The sequence below is a fragment of the Perognathus longimembris genome, chromosome 28, assembly GCF_023159225.1.
Source record: "Perognathus longimembris pacificus isolate PPM17 chromosome 28, ASM2315922v1, whole genome shotgun sequence".
Classification (NCBI taxonomy): domain Eukaryota; kingdom Metazoa; phylum Chordata; class Mammalia; order Rodentia; family Heteromyidae; genus Perognathus; species Perognathus longimembris.
This window is the reverse complement of record NC_063188.1, coordinates 33,249,359-33,268,261: the sequence shown is the minus strand read 5'-3', so window position 1 is coordinate 33,268,261 and position 18,903 is coordinate 33,249,359. Positions and strand designations below refer to the sequence as shown.

Below are 18,903 nucleotides of genomic sequence, written 5' to 3'. Positions count from 1 at the left end.
TAAGTACATTTCTTACCAAACTTGTTACCTCTTCCTTCATTTTTCTCCCACCTTCCCCCATCCTCAATTCCCTCCCCCACCATGTTGTACAATTGGTTTACAGCATATAGTTTTCTAAGTATTACTGTTGCATTGGTTCTCCTTTTACCCTTTGTCTCTCCGTTTTGATGTTCTCCTTCCCTTCTAGTTCCAATAAACATATGTACAATTCCCAGGACATCAAAATCAGTTACTATGACATCATTGGTAAAACCATGAGGAAGAAAGACAAAAGAAAAAGGCATAACTTCATATGGTACATTGAAAATAACAACAATGATAAACCACTTATTTATATAACTTGGAATTCATTTCTCTCAGAATCATCTTATGTGTTCATATGGACATAGCTATTGAGCTATTGTGATCTTCTGCTAGGACTGTTCTAGATGTATACTTATTATTCCTAATGAGGGAAACCATGGAGTCTGTGTTTCTTTGGGTCTGGCTAACTTAACTTAGTATGATTTTTTTCCCCAAGTCCTTCCATTTCCTTATGAATGGGGCAATGTCATTCTTTCTGATGGAAGCATAGAATTCCGAATATGAACCACATTTTCTTGATCCATCCATCTACTGAGGGGCATCTGGGTTGGCTCTCTATTTTAGCGATGGCAAATTGTGCTGTGGTGAACATAGCTGTGTTGTTTGCTTTAGTGTGGTCTTGCTTGTAATCCTTTGGATAAATGTCCAAAAGCGGGCCTGCTGGGTCATAGGGGAGCTCTATGTTTAGCCTTTTGAGGAACCTCCACACTGCTTTCCAGAGCAGTTGAACAAGTTTCCACTCCCACTAACAGTATAGTAGGGTTCCTTTTTGGCCACATCCCCGCCAGCATCTGTTATTATTAGTTTTCTTTACAATTCCCATTCTTACTGGGGTCATGTGGAATGTCAGTGTTGTTTTGCTTTGCATTTTTTATGGCCAGTGATGTTGAGCACTTCTTCATGTGCCTCTTGGCCATTCTCATTTCCTCTTCAGAGAAGTCTCTCTTTAGGTCTTTAGCCCATTTATTAAAGGGGATGTTGTTCCAAGGGCCTGTGTGCGTGATTGTGGTTCAAAGCCAGTTTGCGCAAACAAATTCAAGAAATTCTTACCTCCAGCAAAAAGCCTGAGTGGAGGCATGGCTCAAGTAGTACAGTGCCAGCCATGAGGGAAAAAGCTTAGTAAATACACATGATCTTGAATTCTCAAACTCTAGTTCTTGCAAAAACAAACAAGCAAACTCCACAAAAACTAAACATTTTGATGCATTGATATTCAATTATTTATATTGTAAAATTATACATAAACATTAAAACATTCGATTTGCTATTTACTTTGCAAAAATGTAGTTTTCCTTATATACTACTTATGTCTGGTATAGATAGGATACTGGAAAAACAGAAAAACTTCAGAATTCTTAGTTTATCTTATAGATACAGTGGTTTTGTTTTGTGCATTAAGTGAATACCAATGTACTGTGTTATTTAAGCTCTTCATAGTAATGATAGCATATTTCACTATAGCTATAGCTACTGTTAATTATATGCTAAGCATTATGAAGACTGAAAAGAACTGGTATCCTATCAATTGTTATTTTTAAATATTTGAGTGAGCGGCTTGGATAGTCGATGTCCCTCAACTACAAATTCCCTGCATCCTCAGGTCTTAGCTCACCAGCACTTCTTAAATGCAAATTTAAAATAAAATATACTGTAAAAAAATAAGATTAAACAAATGTAGAGAATATATAATAGAGTGGATCCCATATGCCTCAACAAATGTCAATATATTGATAATTCTGTTTCACCTTTATTTTTTGAGATTTTTAAAAAGCAAATCCTGCATATAATTTCATCTCACCAGTGAATGTTTCAGTATACTTATAAGTATATAATGGATAACTAAATAACCACTATACCTTAGCAGAATAGGATTAAATGTCCAGTACACTGTAGAAATTAGACTACATTCATGCTGTCTCAGTTGTCTCAAAGGTGCTTTCTTTAACCACCAACTTATTCAAATCATGATCCGAGCAAGTTCATTGCATTATGTTTGGTTGCAATGTTTTTTTTGGTCTTGTTTTTGTTTACTTTATTGTCAAAGTGAAGTACAGGCAGTTACAGTTTCATATGTAAGGCAATGAGTACATTTCTTATTCAACTTGTTACCTACTCCCTCATTTTCCCCCTGCCTCATCCCTCCCTTTTTCCCTCTCCCCCTCATGAATTGTACAATTGTTTACACCAAATGGTTTTGTAAATACTGCTTTTGGAATCATCGTCTTTTTATCCTTTGTCTCTTGATTTTGGTATTCTCTTTCCCTTCCCTACTTTGAATACTCATATATAGAGTATCCAGGGTTCTAAGATCAGATACACTGATTGCAGAGGTAAAACTGTGGGAAGTGAATAAGAGAGAAAAAAAAGGTACTGTTTCACATGGCATGTTGAAAATAATTACAACAATGATATACCACCTGTTTCCATAACATGGAGTTCATTTCACTTAGCATCATCTTATGTTTTCATAAGGGCATAGCTACTGGGCTATTGTGGTCTTCTGCTATGACTAACCTAAACATGTACTAATTATTCCCTATGAGGGAAACCATAGAGTCCATGTTTCTTTGGGTCTGGCTCACTTTACTTAGTATGATTTTTTTCCCAAGTCCTTCCATTTCCTTACAAATAGGGCAATGTTCTTTCTGAAAAAGGACATTAAGGCAGAACTTAGGAAATGCAAAAGCCTCCCATGTTCCTGGATTGGGAGGATTAATATTGTGAAAATGGCAATATTGCCAAAGGCTATCTACAAAACTTCCTTAATAAAGGCCCAGAAATGCAACAAATCAAAGAAAGGTAGGACAATGGAACTGCAGAGCTTCTGCACCACAGAGAATATAGCTTGCAAGATAAACAGAAAGCCCACCAACTGGGAGAAGATCTTTACCAGCCGTACAATGAACAAAGGCCTTATATCTAAACTATATGTAGGATTCAAACAATTATATTCCTCCAAAAAAATCCTCAAAGAACCAATTACCCCCCCCCCAACAAATGGGCTAAAGATTTAAAAAGAGACTTCTCTGAAGAGGAAATGAGAATGGCCAAGAGAAACATGAAAAAGTGCTCTATGTAATTGGCCATTAAAGAAAGGTTGCAATGTTTTGTAAACCTCTTTTATTATGCCATTGGGAAAAAATCATGTCATCTACATGGTACTGCTTTCATTATTAGGATTGGGCTGATTGTTTCTTCATGATGTCCTTTTAATTGTCCGTCTGTACCTTATGTCTCCTACAAATTGGAGGTTGCCTTGTATGATGCACTACAGTACTTTCTGGGCATAGAAACATATTTCTACACTTTTGATTTTTGTATTTTAAGCTAGGGTAGGAAGCACATACCTACAATCCCAGCTACTCTGAAGACTAAATGGGTAATCCAGTCCCAGTAGTTAGAGAGTAGCCTGGGCATCACAGTGACAGTCTTGTTTCGAAAAGAAATAAGCTTTACCGTAAACTTTATTGTAGGTAAATCATACCACAATAAAATGAAAGACAATTGAAAAAAAACTTTATAGATAGTGTTGTACAGTTACTATTGAATTACATCGTAAGGCACAAAGATCAACTGTTTTGATACTAGGTTTAATCAGTAGTCTTAGGTAATGTCAACTTGATTTTCCACCAAAAATATTCCTTTCAACTTAAACCTAATGGTTTGATGTCTGTAGTCATTACTTGGTTGCAGAGTTGAAAACTGGTGACTTAAAAAAATCTGTTTTTGAAATTGACTTATTATTTGGAAATTTGACATGTTTATGAGTTGTTATACTAGCAACTAAATTGTGATCAAGATTTTTATATTTCTTTCATTATACACACTAAGAATTTCATATTTACATATGTTGCAGTTTTTGCTCTTTTTGATCTCCAGATTCACCTATTTTTGGCTTCTTTAAGATTAGCTTCTGTCCTACATGCTTCTAATGACACTGGATTTTTTTGTGACTTTGCTTTCTGACATGAGCCCTTTTAGGATCATCTTTTGTAGTTCTCACTATAATGTTGGTGAAATCATTAACCTTAAAAACTATATTTTGTTTCATAATTCCCAGTGTGTATTTGGGTTGGGCTCATAAACATGAGTTGCTAGGCTAAGGGGTATGTGTATACACATATGTAATTGTGCTAGTTATTTCCATTAACTGTGCATGAGAGTACTTTTTCCTACAGCCTAATCTACAGAGAATGTTGTCAAACTTGTATTTTTGCCAATCTTGACAGGGAACATTTAATTGAAGACTGTTTTGGATGATCACATTAATGTCCTCAGGCACAGATATATTTCTTACCTCCACATACTTGCTGAATTTATTATTTATCACCGACCTGGAAGAACTTTATCTGTTAGATCAGACATTTCATGCACTACTTTGTTCCTACTAAGTATGTTGAAGAATGCTTCTGAAAATAGGAATATCTTCAATTATTTTCTGTCGTAGTGTTTTCTCTAATTATATATGTTTTCTTTTTTAATTTAATTTATTGTCAAGGTGATGTACAGAGGGGTTACACTTACATATGTAAAGTAGTGAGTATATTTCTTGACCATCTTGTTCCCTCCTCGCTTGTTTTTCTCCCACATTCCTTTTTTCCCACCCCCCACAAGTTACATGTTTTTTGTAGTAGTGTTTCCTCTAATTACACACACACACACACACACACATGCACGCACGCACGCACGCACGCTCTCACATATACACATATGGCAATTCTCAGTGAGGCACATTTTGTATATTTCAACTCTAACTACATTTTTTCTAACTATATTAATACTATTTTAATTGTTGTTGTCATTTGTTTCAAGAAATTTTTTTTTCTTCTTACAGGGATCTCCTGGACTACCTGGATTTCCAGGGACACCAGGTCTTCCTGTAAGTTAGATTTGACTTTTCACTTAAAAATCCCTTTCGAAGTAATTTAATAAATGTTATACATATGTTATTTTCCGTTGCAAAGGGAATGCCAGGCCATGATGGAGCCCCAGGACCTCAAGGTATCCCTGGATGCAATGGAACCAAGGTGAGATTCAACTTAAGACTAGGCAGTATGCTGATAGTAATAGGCTTAAAATCTAAACAAATTAATAAGAAGAATATCAAAGAAGAGTTGTCATGACTTCCTGTCTAGTCCATGGGGTGTTTTCTGTGTTAACACTTTCAATAGAATAAACACTAGTAATTTCTTTTTCTTTTGAAAGCGTGCATAATCGGCAATGATTTTGCATTGGATTAAAGATTACTTACCAAATCCCTCTTTGGCTTTTGTATAAAGTTGGATGTAAGTTAAAATGGAATGAGGCTATATATGTTTCAAATATTTTGTTATATCTTAGGGGCAATACTGCTCATGCCATTCATTAGTTATATCCCTTTAGGAAAAAAAACTAAGTACAGTTATATTTTGGATTGCTTCATATTTAATTTGAAAAAATGTTAGCATATATTAATAGTGCAAGGAAGATTCATTGTAATAATTCCATAGATGTATATAGTGTAGTTTGAACAAGTTCACTCTCTCTATCATACTCCTTTAATCACATTTAATTTGGGGGGTGGCTTGAACCAAGGGCCTGGGCTCTCTCCTGGATCTTTATGCTCAAGACTCCTTTAAATCCTCTCAGATAGTTGTTTCCAAGATTACTATAGCAAAGAAGTATTTGAAGTGAGTTCATGTTGGTGTTCCTCAACACCAGTTTAGCTTTCGCCTTCTAAGTCATATGTCCATATTAGTACTGTAAAATAGTGAGTTGGAAAATTGAGTGCCTAGAAACTATAATGACCTACAATTGCTAAAGCTATTGCTGTTGTTCAGTTGGTGATATTAATGGCCTTCTTTGTTACCACTTCCGTTTTACAAAACAATTTGAAATAATTACTCTAAAAACAAAATGCCATAGGACACTTGAGTTAAGAAACTATTTATGATATGTGAAGGAAATTGGCGCAAATCATTAACTGTTAAATGTAATAGAAATCTGTAGTGTTGATGGTCTCAAGATGGATTTTGTCTGAAGAAAATGACTAAAGTTAAAATATTTTGTTTATTACGGATTGGGATAGATAAGTAGGGATAAAATTATTTTAGTCTATTGAATTGATGTGGATAGTTGATGTAAAAATAATTGGAAAGTGAAAGCTAGTAAACTTTTGACATTTTGTAATAAATTTTATAGAAATGTCTGTTTATTGGCAAAGTTCTTCTGATTCTTGTTTTTTCGTGATCTTTATTTTTAACTGTTTCTAGGGAGAACGTGGCTTTCCAGGCAGTCCCGGTTTTCCTGGCTTACAAGGCCCTCCAGTAAGTTCTAAAATTCGAGATTATACCATAAATTAACAAAAGAAGAGGTTATAGAGAGCACGCTCAATGCATTCATAGGGAACAAAGCAGTACATATTTTAAAGTAGGAAACAAGAAGAAAATTTTTAAAGATGTTGATAAGGTAGCTCCTGAGCAAAATTTTATAATTTTTAATAAATATTATCTCTAAGTATTTCAAGACATATCATACTCACAAATGACCCCATAGTAATTTGTTTTCTTTGTATTCTACTTAGAAAGTGTGTACATATTTGCCTACTTTCTTCTCATTTATATAAAATAATCTCTTTTTCATAATAGGGACCTCCTGGTATCCCAGGTTTGAAGGTAAGCATTTCATGTTTACAAAGTAAATGATTTGAATACATTATTTGGAAAGTCTGCAACTCCGCTAAGAGAATGACTTTTACTTGTGCAGATGCACATGTAGAAATTCTCTTTAAGTACCTTGTTCTGTTGTTTTTTTTTTAAATAGTTATATTGTCATGGTGATGTATAGAGAGGGTTACAATTACATACATAAGGTACTGAGTACATTTCTTGTCGAACATTGTTACCCCCTTCCTCGTTTTTCTCCCACTTTCCCTCTCCCCCCGACAAGCTATAAGGTTCATTTTTAACATCGTGCCTTGTAAGTATCACTGTTGCACTGGTTCACCCTTTGTCCTTTGTCTCACAGTTCTAAGTATGTCCTGTATACTGATGTACTTCAAAATGTGTGTATCAGACTCAATCTTATGACAACTTGGTGCTTCCTATCTTATCACCCTTGGCTACAGTTGGACACCTGATATCTCTAGAAGTATTCTTTCCCCTTGGATTCTCTTACACTCTCCTTTTTTTTTCTTTTTTTGGTTAGTCTTGGGGCTTGAACTCTGGGCCTAGGTGCTGTCCCTGAGCTTTTGTGCTTAAGGCTAGTGCTCTACCACTTTCAGCTACAGCTCCACTTCCAGTTTTCTAGTAGTTAATTGGAGAAAAGAGTTTCGTGAACTTTCCTGCCTGAGCTGGCTTTTAACCTCGATCCTCAGATCCTCAGCCTTCTTGTTTTTTTTCAAATTTTAATTTTTTTTTCAAATTTTTATCATCAAACTGATGTACAGAGAGGTTACAGTTTCATACATTAGGCATTGGATACTCCTCAGCCTTCTGAGTAGGTAGGGTTACAGGCTTGAGCCACCAGTGCCCAGCCACTCTCCTGATTTTTCATCTCCATTCTAATTATAGATGCACATTGTTGTTCTCCTCCCTTTTCCTCCCCTCTCTTTTTCCTTCCTCTCTCCTCCCCTCTCCTCTCCTCCCTTCCACTCTCTGCTCTTCTCACCTTCATTCAGGACACTGTCCTGACCCTTTTTTCTCCTACATATGTAGTAATATTATTATCCATAGTGTAGAATGCTATGTGCTTACTATACACTTACATTTATGTTTCCAAATCAGACTGTTCGTCTGAGTTCAACATGTACATGTTAAACTTCTTCCCTGACATCTCTAGTCAGATATCTTCCAGACAGTTAATTAACATATTCCAAGCTAACCTGCCCTAAATAAATCTGCTCCTTCCTCTGGCAACCCATATATAAAGTTTGCATATGTATATGCTTACACAAATTCAAAATCTGAGGTTTAGTGTTTGTTTCTTTCACTCTTTCACGTCCTTGCTCCATTCTGTCATTGAATGTGATTGAGTTTGCTTATAAAAAGCATTTTATCTACTTTTCTCTCGCTAGTGACACTAAGCTAGCCATAAGATCTCCTCTGAACTATAGTAACCACTTAACTAGTCTCTTTTTTCCTGCTTCTATTCCCCATGCCCCAGCCTGATTTATTTTCAACCAAACAAGAATGATGTTTGAAAGTGTAAATCAATAATTTAATCTCTTTGTGTAGAAACGTTCAAGGGCTTCCCACAGTGTATCTAAAATAAAGTCTGCTTTCTTCCACGACTTGGAAGACCTTCATGTTCTAGTCCCTGCACTTAATTTACAGCCTTATCTCAAACAGCTTTTTCCTTGGCTCACTGATCACACAGTCTGCATGCAGTCATTAGTTTTATTTTTTTATTATTTTTTTGTTTCTGAGATTCAGAGGATCAAATGCAGGACCTCATGCATACTAGACAAGCATTCTACCACTAAGCTCCATCTGCAGTCCTCTTTTCATTTATATGAATATGCCAAATTCCTTGCTTATCTTCCAGTTTGAGACCTGAATGTTCCCTTCACAGATTGCTCTGTTTTGACTACCCAAAATAATTTTTTTTTACTATTTCATTACTACTCACTTGTTCCTTGTACTTTCCTTCATAGCACCTGACTGAATTGTTGCTGTCTTATTTGTTTACATATTATGGTCTGAATTTCCTTTTCTTATTGTTTGTCCAATGAAAACAGAGGCTTGATTTATTTCATTTAGACTTTAAAACAGTCCTTGAAGAAATCCTTATATGTAAAACATATTTTTTATAAATGAGTTTCTAAAGTTACCACAGACTTAATAAATGTACTGTCATTCAGCATACCCTGGCTACTTTTAATTTTTAAAGATACTTTTGTTTTCATAAAATTACTGAGATAACTTAATCTTTTATATACTTACATGATGCATTGTGTTTGCATATCATTATTGTTCTTGCCAATTTTTTTACATACAATAACTGTTATAACTACCATTGATGATTTCTTTTAGGGAGAACCAGGGAGTATCATCATGTCATCACTGCCAGGACCAAAGGGGAACCTGGGATATCCAGGTCGTCCTGGGTTACAAGTAAGCATCCAGAGATTTTGTTGTTTGCTATGTGATTATATTATAACTTCATAGCAAGTCATCAAACTTTAAAAATCTCTATCATATTCATAGAAATTATCATCTTATATTTTCTAGATATTCATGTGCCTTCACATAAAAATACAAGCAAGTAGAGCCAGGGAGAATTTTAATAAGTTCTATCATGTTCTTTTAATTTTCTATCCTGAATCCATGGATATATTTGTTTTGGAAATTAGCAACAGAAATAAGTTTCTCTGTTCTTATTTTTATGGGGTAGGAAGCAGCCAAGTTCCCTGTAACCATCACATGTAATCCTAAGGAAAAGATTGATAATGTGAGGAAATATGCCTAAATGCAGTAGTAACTTTTTATTTATTTATTTTTGGAAAGAGACTCACTCTGTGTAGCACACACTGACATTGAACTTCCTCCCTCTGCCTCCTGCATGCTGGGATTGCAAGCATGCACCACATCATTTAGCTATGACTTTTGATTATTTACAGATGAGGAAGACCACTGCTTGATTCATTGGAATCAATATAGACAAAAATCAGGGCATTCTGCTTTTAAAAAAATAATGTAATATTTATGTAATTTTCTGAAATGTACTTTATTCTGCTAGATATTTTGAGATTTATCCATGGTTAGAGTTCACTCTGTTTTTATCTTCATATAAGTTTCTACTTGTGACCATAGTATAATTTATTTCATTACAAAATTAACTCATCTTTATACTTAAGTGTAGAATAGCAAGTTTGTAAAGCATGCAAATTTTTAACATTTAAGTTTGCCTGATTTTATTTCATAATACTTGCATTATTCCCTTATCACTTATTGCAGTTATTCTTTTTCCCTCTTTGTCTTTCATCTTACTTATTTTAAAATTAGAGGGGTTATCTTGAAAGGAGTACAGTTTTACTTCCCATTTCCAGCAAGAAAGGCATAATAAATGCCCACTGTTATTTCTTTATTTTGTAAATTTTTTATATATTTATGTACCATTGTAAAATGTAAGCTTTCTGAAATCTGCATCGTCTGCTTAAATTCCTTTACAATAAATTACTGAATTATTTTGTATACATTTTAAAATTCTGTTCATAATACTACAGAATTATATATAGAATGGAATTCTAGCAACAACTTAAGTTTAACTTAGTTTTTTTTTTAAGATACATTGATGAGTTTCATTTGTTTTTGTTTTTTTTCATTCTTTTTGCTCTTCCCTTTATAACAGGGCCCAGCTGGTCCCATGGGCATACCAGGGCCAATTGGCCCTCCAGGACCACCAGGTTTGATGGTAAGTTTCTTCTAGAATTTCATTTCTCCTCTTTTCCCTTGAGTTGATTTTAGAAATATTATTATTAATACAATACATTTTCAGTATTCATAACCATAATTACATTAATGTTTTAGCAGTACTGAGCTTTGAACTTAGAGCCTCGCACTTGCTAAGCAGGTGCTCTCCTGATGAACCATGACTCTGACCCCATCTTTGCATTAGTCATTTTTGAGATAGTGTCTCACTTTCTGTCTAATTTTGGCTTCCTGATGTAGTTGCAATGATAGGCATGTCCCAACATCTTTCTGTTGAGAGATATACTTTCATGGAGGTTTCTGCCAAGGCTGGCTTGAAATGAATTTTAGCCTCCCATGAAGCTGGAATGACAGGAACATGCTACCAGGTTTTGGAGAAAGGCCTCTTTGTATATGCTTAGTTTGGCCTTGGTCTTCAAACAGTTATATTTCCCAAGATGTTATGATTACAGGCATGAGCCATTGATGCCCAGATTTATTATGGGTAATTTTATGTTATGTTGAATAATACATATTTGTAATAAACCTTCATCCTACAGATGGAAAAATGAGATAGGTAGAAGGAATATTTAAAATACATAAAGTGGGTGCAGGAGGTATACCTCAGTTGTGGAGTGCTTATGTAGCATATGTGAAACCCTTAGTTCAGTCTCTAGTACCACACAAAAAGCATTTGCTTTATTGCAGTGAGAGACATCAAACCTTTCATGAACTATTCCTGAATCCCTAAAATAATTTGTTGGTTCTTTTTGATATATCAGTATTGAACTCATTTATAGCCATCTCAGTGAATATGATAATATCTCATGAGATCTTCTAGTTACTTGATCAAACATGTGTCTTCTTTAAATCTGAGTTTTTGTTTAGAGTGCTAGGACAAAACAGATTTATAAACTAGATATATGTCTTTAATTGTTCTGCATTTTTTCATAGACTTGTGTGACTTGGAAGAGAAGGAAAATGACCTTCTAATAGTTTTTGTGACAATTGGCTCTTTACTTTTGAATGAAGGCAATAGAATTTAATTAATCCTAGAAGAATCTGCCAGCAAAACTGTGATTTCTGCTTTTATGATACTTGGAAATGATTAAAAACTCATTTGTTTTGTTTGCTTTAGTTGTAGACCTTCTGCAAAGTAGGAAATTGAACCATGTTACTTTTTCTTAACTCTCTTGTTAGAATATTGGTATTCCTTGGGAACATTTTTAATACTTTGAATATTCTTAACCTTTTCTTTCACATATCCAAATCGCTCCACAATTAACCCATTGTCAACCGATGAATCACAATCTTAAGATTGACACCAAGATGCAATATGCAAATAAGTTGAGATAGAGGCAATGTACATAAGCAAACAAATGTCTAATTTTTCAAACTTTGAAAAATTCTCAAAAACACCAATGGATTGTATAAAAACACAACTGGGTTAATAAAAAACCAGATGCATTTTGGAACTACAGTTTTTGCTTTAGGATACCTACTTTATCCATAATTCTAATAAGAGCAATATGATATGTGTGTTTATGGTAAAATTAACTTGTCTTGATTTTACATTAGTATTCTCCCTCTTCTCTATGCACCCTAACCACTACCTCTTGGGAACTCCACATTTCCACATTCATCTAATTTGTTTTTCTTAATTGAAATGTGTATTTCATTAAAAAGCAACAAGGCAATAAAAAACAGAAATCATTGTGATAGCTCAAGCTACTGAGAAGTGCTTTATGATTGAGTTACATCCCTAACCCTGAAAATATTATTTTGAAGGGATCTTTCGGTTTTAATTTTTCAATGAAAACAGATACAGTTTAAATAAACTTGTAGCATATATATTTTCCTTTTTTTATATTTTCTTAGGGCCCTCCTGGCCCACCAGGATTGCCAGGACCAAAGGTAATTTTCTTTTCATTTACCTTTTATTTAATGTGGATTCTTTTGTATTGTCAATGATATTTTAAACTGAAACTTCTCTCTCCAGGGGAATATGGGTTTAAACTTCCAGGGACCCAAAGGTGAAAAGGTGAGTAGAGAAAAAGAGTTGGCTATTCAGCTGTCAGTGTTCTCCTTTCATAGTCACTTGGGCTGTGATTTTCTTTCCCTTGCTTCTTGAGACTGAAAATTTACCTGGTATATTATTGTCTTTGTAGATTGTGAAACATCACTGTCTTATTCTGTCTTGAAAACAGGGTGAGCAAGGTCTTCAGGGGCCTCCTGGGCCACCTGGGCAGATCAGTGAGCAGAAAAGACCAATTGATGTAGAGTTTCAAAAAGGAGATCAGGTGAGTATGTAGGGAAGAAATCAATAAAGTCTTGTTATGTGTGTGTTAACTAAATTGAAGTAGTCCTTTTACTATATATATGTATATATATGTGTGTGTGTATATATATGTATATATATATATGTATGTATGTATCTTGCTTCTTTTTTTCTCCTGTGTTGCTGGGTTTTTTAATTTCTGTTCCTGTCTTTTAGATAAGTTTATCTGTTTGGGGAGGGGGAGGGGAAGCACAGAAATGATGGAACAAAGGAAAACAAATACAGCAGTGATACTAGACACTATGTTGAAAATGAAGGATACAACTTGTGGGGGAGAAAAATTGGGAGAAAACAAGGGAAGAGGTGACACTGTCAAAAAGAAATGCACTTATTAATTGACTTTATGTAACCATAATTCCTCTGTATATTAACTTTACAATAACAATAAAAAAAACAGCACATTTTTGGCTGGGAATATGGCCTAGTTGTAGAATGCTTGCTTTATATACATGAAGTCCTGGGTTTGATTCCTCAGCACCACATATATAGAAAAAGTCGGAAGTGGAGCTGTGGCTCAAGTGGTAGAGTGCTAGCCTTGAGCAAAAAGAAGCCAGGGACAGTGAGTTCAAGCCTCAGGACTGGCAAAAAAAAGAAGCAACTAAAATGGCTCCAGTTTCTGTTTTTTATTATACTGCCACTTGAGCTCAAAACATAGTTTTCTTAGTTTACTTGCTCATGGGTGATGCTTTACCACTCAAGTTGTGCCTCTAGCCCTGCTTTTTGCTGACTAATTGGAGATAGTATTTTGTAGGCTTTTCTGTCAAGGCTGGTTTTGAACTACAGTCCTCTGGATCTTGGCCTCTGAGTAGCTAAGATTATAAATGTGAGCTACTTTTAGCCAGCTGATTGTGTGTGTGTGTGTGTGTGTGTGTGTGTGTGTGTGTGTGTGTGTGTGTGTAGCAGATATCAAATTTGAGTTAGAAACATTCTATCTGATTATAATACTCGAGTGTGTAGTTTAGTTTGTTAAATGTACTTAGCTCCTATAGTTTGAGTATACCATTGTGAAAACAGTTTTCCTTTACCTTACAATTGAACAGGGAGATCCTGGTGACCGAGGACCACCTGGACCTCCAGGAATGTGTGGTGTTCCTGTAAGTACCTAAAATTCTTTAGCATCATTTAACATCAACTTGTATTGACACATAGTATCCCTAGAAGCAATATGAAACGACTTATTTCATCTGTACAGGGCCCTCCTGGTGGTGTGAAAGGCGACAAGGGTGAGCAAGGAGAGCCAGGCAAAAGAGTAAGTGTTACAACTCCTAATATTCTTTATAAAATAGGTGTGTATATGTGTGCATCCTTCCGACTTTTTTAAAGCTTGATAATATCACCACTGAAATATGTAATATTGACATCTAAAAGGTGTATTTGTATGCTCTAAGGCAGGAATTTATATTCTTCTTCCACCATTTTTTGTATTCTATAGGGTAAACCAGGCAAAGATGGAGAGAATGGTCAACCAGGAATTCCAGTGAGTAGCTAAGGCTCTTTCCTCTCACCAAAAATGTAAAAATTATTGTGGATGGTGGTAGAATTTAGTTAATTTAAATTGATAGAAATTATCTTCTGGTTGTTTTTTTCTTTTTTACTATGGCACAGTAATTGTACAAAGAGTTTCATTGTGATTTTTTTTTGCCAGTCCTGGAGCTTGAACTCAGGTCCTGAGCACGTGAGTGGCATTTTTTGCTCAACGATAGCATTCTACCATTTGAGCCATAGCGCCACTTCTGGCCTTTTCTGTTTATGTGGTGCTGAGGAATCAAACCCAGGGCTTCATGCATGCTAGGCAAGCACTCTACATTAAGCCACACTCCCAGTCGCAAATTTATCTTTTTCATTCTTTCTTATCCCCTTCCCAGTCTTTGAACAATTTTGTCCATAATTTATTTTTTATTTATCAAATTGTTTAGTCATTTACTCATTGAAGGATATTTTGCTTGTTTCTGAATTTTGGTCATTATGAATAAAACTGCTATGAACACTGACAACTTTTTGTGAACAAAGACTTCTACAGGTACTTGTAATTACTACAGAAATGATAAAAATATACAAGTCCAGGAGTATTATTTCCAGCAGCTTTTATATCAATGTATATACAAAATGAGCATTAAGCAAAGCTTTTAGGATGAAAGAGAAAATTTGATGAATCTGTAGCCATTCCAAAGGAAAGGGATGACTCTTAATAAGACAGGATGTTAGAAGTTGGTTCCAAGTTGATTTTTTTTTTTTGGCCAGTCCTGGGCCTTGGACTCAGGGCCTGAGCACTGTCCCTGGCTTCTTTTTGCTCAAGGCTAGCACTCTGCCACTTGAGCCACAGCACCACTTCTGGCCATTTTCTATATATGTGGTGCTGGGGAATGGAACCGAGGGCTTCATGTATATGAGGCAAGCACTCTTGCTACTAGACCATATTCCCAGCCCCCAAGTTGATTTTTATTAAACAAGTAATCTTTAACTTACAACCTGTGGCAACATATAAAATAATTAGAAACAAATATGTTCTTAGATTTTGGCTTCTCTTCAAACAAATAGACTCTTGTTTTGTGATTCAAGAAACCATGATAGTCAAACTATTGCCCCTGATTATTTTCAAGAATTACATAGGGTATTTCTGTTTGCTTTGGGAGAGCCCAAGACAGGTTAAAAAGACAGTTTTGTAAGTAAAGTCTACTTGTAAACCAATAGACAGTACTGGTAGTGATAATTCTCTGGGAATGGGGCTTTAAAGGAGTTGGGGATTTTTGCTAGGTTTTTACCTACAAAACTTGATAAGGAGGGGATGGGAATAGAATGAGCCATGAAGCTCTACAAATATTTAACCTTTCAAAAGCAAAGGAAATGCTTCTTTTATTGTTGTAAGCTTTGGGTAATTTCTACAGCTCTGAAAGGGCTGATTTTGTTCTTAATGTTTCTGCTAGGAGAGGCTTTGGGAGACTTTCTTATTACCCTGCCATTTTTGCTGATATCATCCTGTCCTCTGTTTTAAAGGGTTTGCCTGGTGATCCTGGGTACCCTGGTGAACCAGGAAGGGATGGTGAAAAGGTAAGATTTTTTTTTCTTTCAAAGTGATTGGTTTTATTCTCATTAAAGTAATCCTTTTCTCTCCCAAAGATGCATTACAAATGTAAAAGTTATAGTTTTTGTATTCTGAACATGCCTTCTTTATCCATCTTTTATTATTGTCTTTTTTCTTTTATACCTTAGCCTCTAAATTTCTTCTCTCTCCCATCTCTCTTTCTCCCCTGAGGATGTTCTCCTACTTCTCTGTGGTCATGCTTGTCTTATGAGCATTGCTGTTGCTCTTGTAAAGTGGGGGAGGGGTTGACATACATTTTATTTTCATTACTCTAAATCACAGTCCATATGTTACAAGTGCAGGGATGATTATTCAATGATAGCATTTTCACTGTGAACTCAATGCCTTTGCATGTGTCAACAAGCTTTTTTTTGTGTGCCAGTCCTGGGGCTTGGACTCAGGGCCTGAGCACTGTCCCTGGCTTCTTTTTGCTCAAGGCTAGCACTCTACCACATGAGCCACAGCGCCACTTCTGGCTTTTTCTGTATATGTGGTGCTGGGGAATCGAACCCAGGGCTTCATGTATGCGAGGCAAGCACTCTACCATTAGACCATATTTCCAGCCCTAAGCGTGTGTTTTTCAGAAAGGGAATTTAGTACAATTTTAGTGAGGTTCTCTTACTACAAAGCCTTAAAGCTTGAATTTAGAATCTCTTCTCTAAACTTTTCCATTCTGGATGTAATTATTGTCTGTAAGTCTGTGACTAATTCTTTGTTATTGTTTTCCCTGGACCAGTGCAGTCTGAGATCATTTATTTAGTTACCTATTTTAAAAGTCACTTTGAAAAAAATATATGAAGCACACACTTCCCTATTTTGGCAAGTCAAAATAACCAATTCTTCAAGCCCTCTGGTCTCTAATTGTGTTATATCAAAACCAAACTGAAAAAAAAGGCAACTAGGGATAGATGTTCCAAACTTGAATATACCTAGAGGGCATATATTGTAATTTTGCTTTGTCTATAAAATAGACTCAAGTTTTAGTTTGGCCTACAAGTCAGTTGAAATAATGGAGGCAGGAAATACTCAGAGGACAGAATTTCTTCAATTATTAAGTTATATGACACTCTAACTCCTGAAACTAGGAGTCTATATGTAGAAGAACAAGTCCAGAAATAGAGATCTAAAGTAGACATTTATTGTTTAGCCTTGGTCAATGGAGTAACAACTGAGTATTATGTTCTTCATGTTGTTATAGCTACTGATCAATGATAAAGATTTTGCATAAATCTGTCTTTTATTAGCTTCTAAGAGCAAACTCACAAAAGCAATTACAATTTATTAGCTGTTACTGATTATAGTTAAGACCAATGCCTTGAATGTGTCCATTAGTAATGGAAATGACACTAAATTGATGCCCTTTACTAGCTTTATGAGAAGGAATTAAAGATAAGTGTAAAAAATTTGATGATTTTAACTGACTCTAGTGGTACAATTCTTTCATTATCTTTGTTGCAGAGAAGTTATAACTTGCCAGAAAGTAAGAAAATTAAAATGAAATAATGTTTCAACTAGAAGTCTAAAGTCTATTTCAAATAAGTGAGGGAGGTTAATTTAGTCAAAGATGGTAGAGGTAGTAAAGCTGAGACAGTACTACAGGTAGTTGTAAGCTTAGCTTAGTATTGTTTCATTTATTCATATTTCTCATGAATGCTATTTTATTGACTTATGTCTTTATGAGACTCAATTATCTCTTGTAGTCGAGAAAAATTGATGTTTTCATGTGACTTTTACTCATGTATTGTACAATTGTATTGAATAGGGCCAAAAGGGTGATACTGGCCCACCTGGGCCTCCTGGACTGGTAAGTTTTTAAAGTCTTCTTTTATCTCTCTTAATATTGCATTAATTATTTTTGTCTCTAAATTAAGTCATTATCAACTTCTACTGGCTGAGACGTCTTTACATATTGAAATTTCAGTAGTGTTGACTACAGGGCTTTTATATTTATTCTGCCTGTGTATTACTTCTTTACAGTAAAGGTACACGTTTGTGGCATTGGGTGGTTTGTGTCATGATTGCCAAATCATTCCTACAGCAACCAGCAGATGGTGCAAGTGTTGCTTACAAAGATTCAATGAATGAAACTCTTGAGAAAGTGGAAATTGGCTGTTTCTCCTGCAGAGTTCAGGATTGGGATGGATTTGGTCCTAATAGCATTTCTCAACTTGTAATTGGTTGATTTACATTTCTTTCCTTCCTGAATGTATGCTTTGTATGAGCTCTTAAAACAGATTTAGGAAGTTGCTCTGTAAAAGAATAATTTGTGGGGAAAATTGAAGATTTTCTATCTTATTTGTGTCTACCATGAAATTTAAATCAAGTGTATTTTTACTCTTGTTACAAAGAAAATATTGTTACCAGATTTGATCAATGGGTTTTTGTTTGATTGAAATATCCTAAGACTCTAGATATTAAGATACATTTAGGCCACAACAGTGTGATTGCCAGAAAATTTATTCTGTACATCCAGACATTTGTGAAATAATGTCTTTTTGTTCATGATGAATCTCAGATATTACTACTTAAAATTGTACTAAATTCAATTAGAATATGCTTAAAGAAGATCTATGACAATTTTCATTCACTTTTAATCTTAAAATTAAGAGTTTGACTCCTTTAGGAAATAATCACTTTAGAAAATGAGATAATAAAATATTGATGATGGGGAGGGGGGAGGGGGGAATGAGGAACGAGGTAACAAACAGTACAAGAAATGTATCCAATGCCTAAGGTATGAAACTGTAACCTCTCTGTACATCAGTTTGATAATAAAAACTTTAAAAAATGTTGATGAATATCAGAAAAAAAAATGAAAAATTTGGAAGTGTAATCCTGCCCAGCAGCACAATTTCCTTTTGTAATTACCATCCCAATTCTGGGATAAAATTTTTATTTTTATTTTTGTTTCTATTAATATGTCTTCTGTGTAATAGGAGTAATTATTACACTGTACTAGTACATGTTGATTTGTACCCCAGACTGATAAGATTCTTAAATCTGAAGCTTAT

General features: G+C 35.0%; 1 protein-coding gene across 4 annotated transcripts in view; it reads left to right on the top strand.

Moving 5' to 3' along the window:
- Positions 1-18,903, top strand: part of Col4a5 (collagen type IV alpha 5 chain) — a 186,673-nt gene that overhangs the window by 79,540 nt on the left and 88,230 nt on the right. For all 4 annotated transcript variants that reach the window (XM_048336891.1, XM_048336890.1, XM_048336888.1 and 1 more), the window contains exons 5-18: positions 4,919-4,963; positions 5,049-5,111; positions 6,336-6,389; positions 6,711-6,737; positions 9,096-9,176; positions 10,414-10,476; positions 12,351-12,386; positions 12,472-12,513; positions 12,680-12,772; positions 13,851-13,904; positions 14,003-14,059; positions 14,243-14,287; positions 15,805-15,858; positions 17,655-17,696. In XM_048336891.1, the coding sequence (XP_048192848.1) occupies positions 4,919-4,963; positions 5,049-5,111; positions 6,336-6,389; positions 6,711-6,737; positions 9,096-9,176; positions 10,414-10,476; positions 12,351-12,386; positions 12,472-12,513; positions 12,680-12,772; positions 13,851-13,904; positions 14,003-14,059; positions 14,243-14,287; positions 15,805-15,858; positions 17,655-17,696 (756 nt within the window). The remainder of the gene's footprint in view (positions 1-4,918; positions 4,964-5,048; positions 5,112-6,335; positions 6,390-6,710; positions 6,738-9,095; positions 9,177-10,413; positions 10,477-12,350; positions 12,387-12,471; positions 12,514-12,679; positions 12,773-13,850; positions 13,905-14,002; positions 14,060-14,242; positions 14,288-15,804; positions 15,859-17,654; positions 17,697-18,903) is intronic.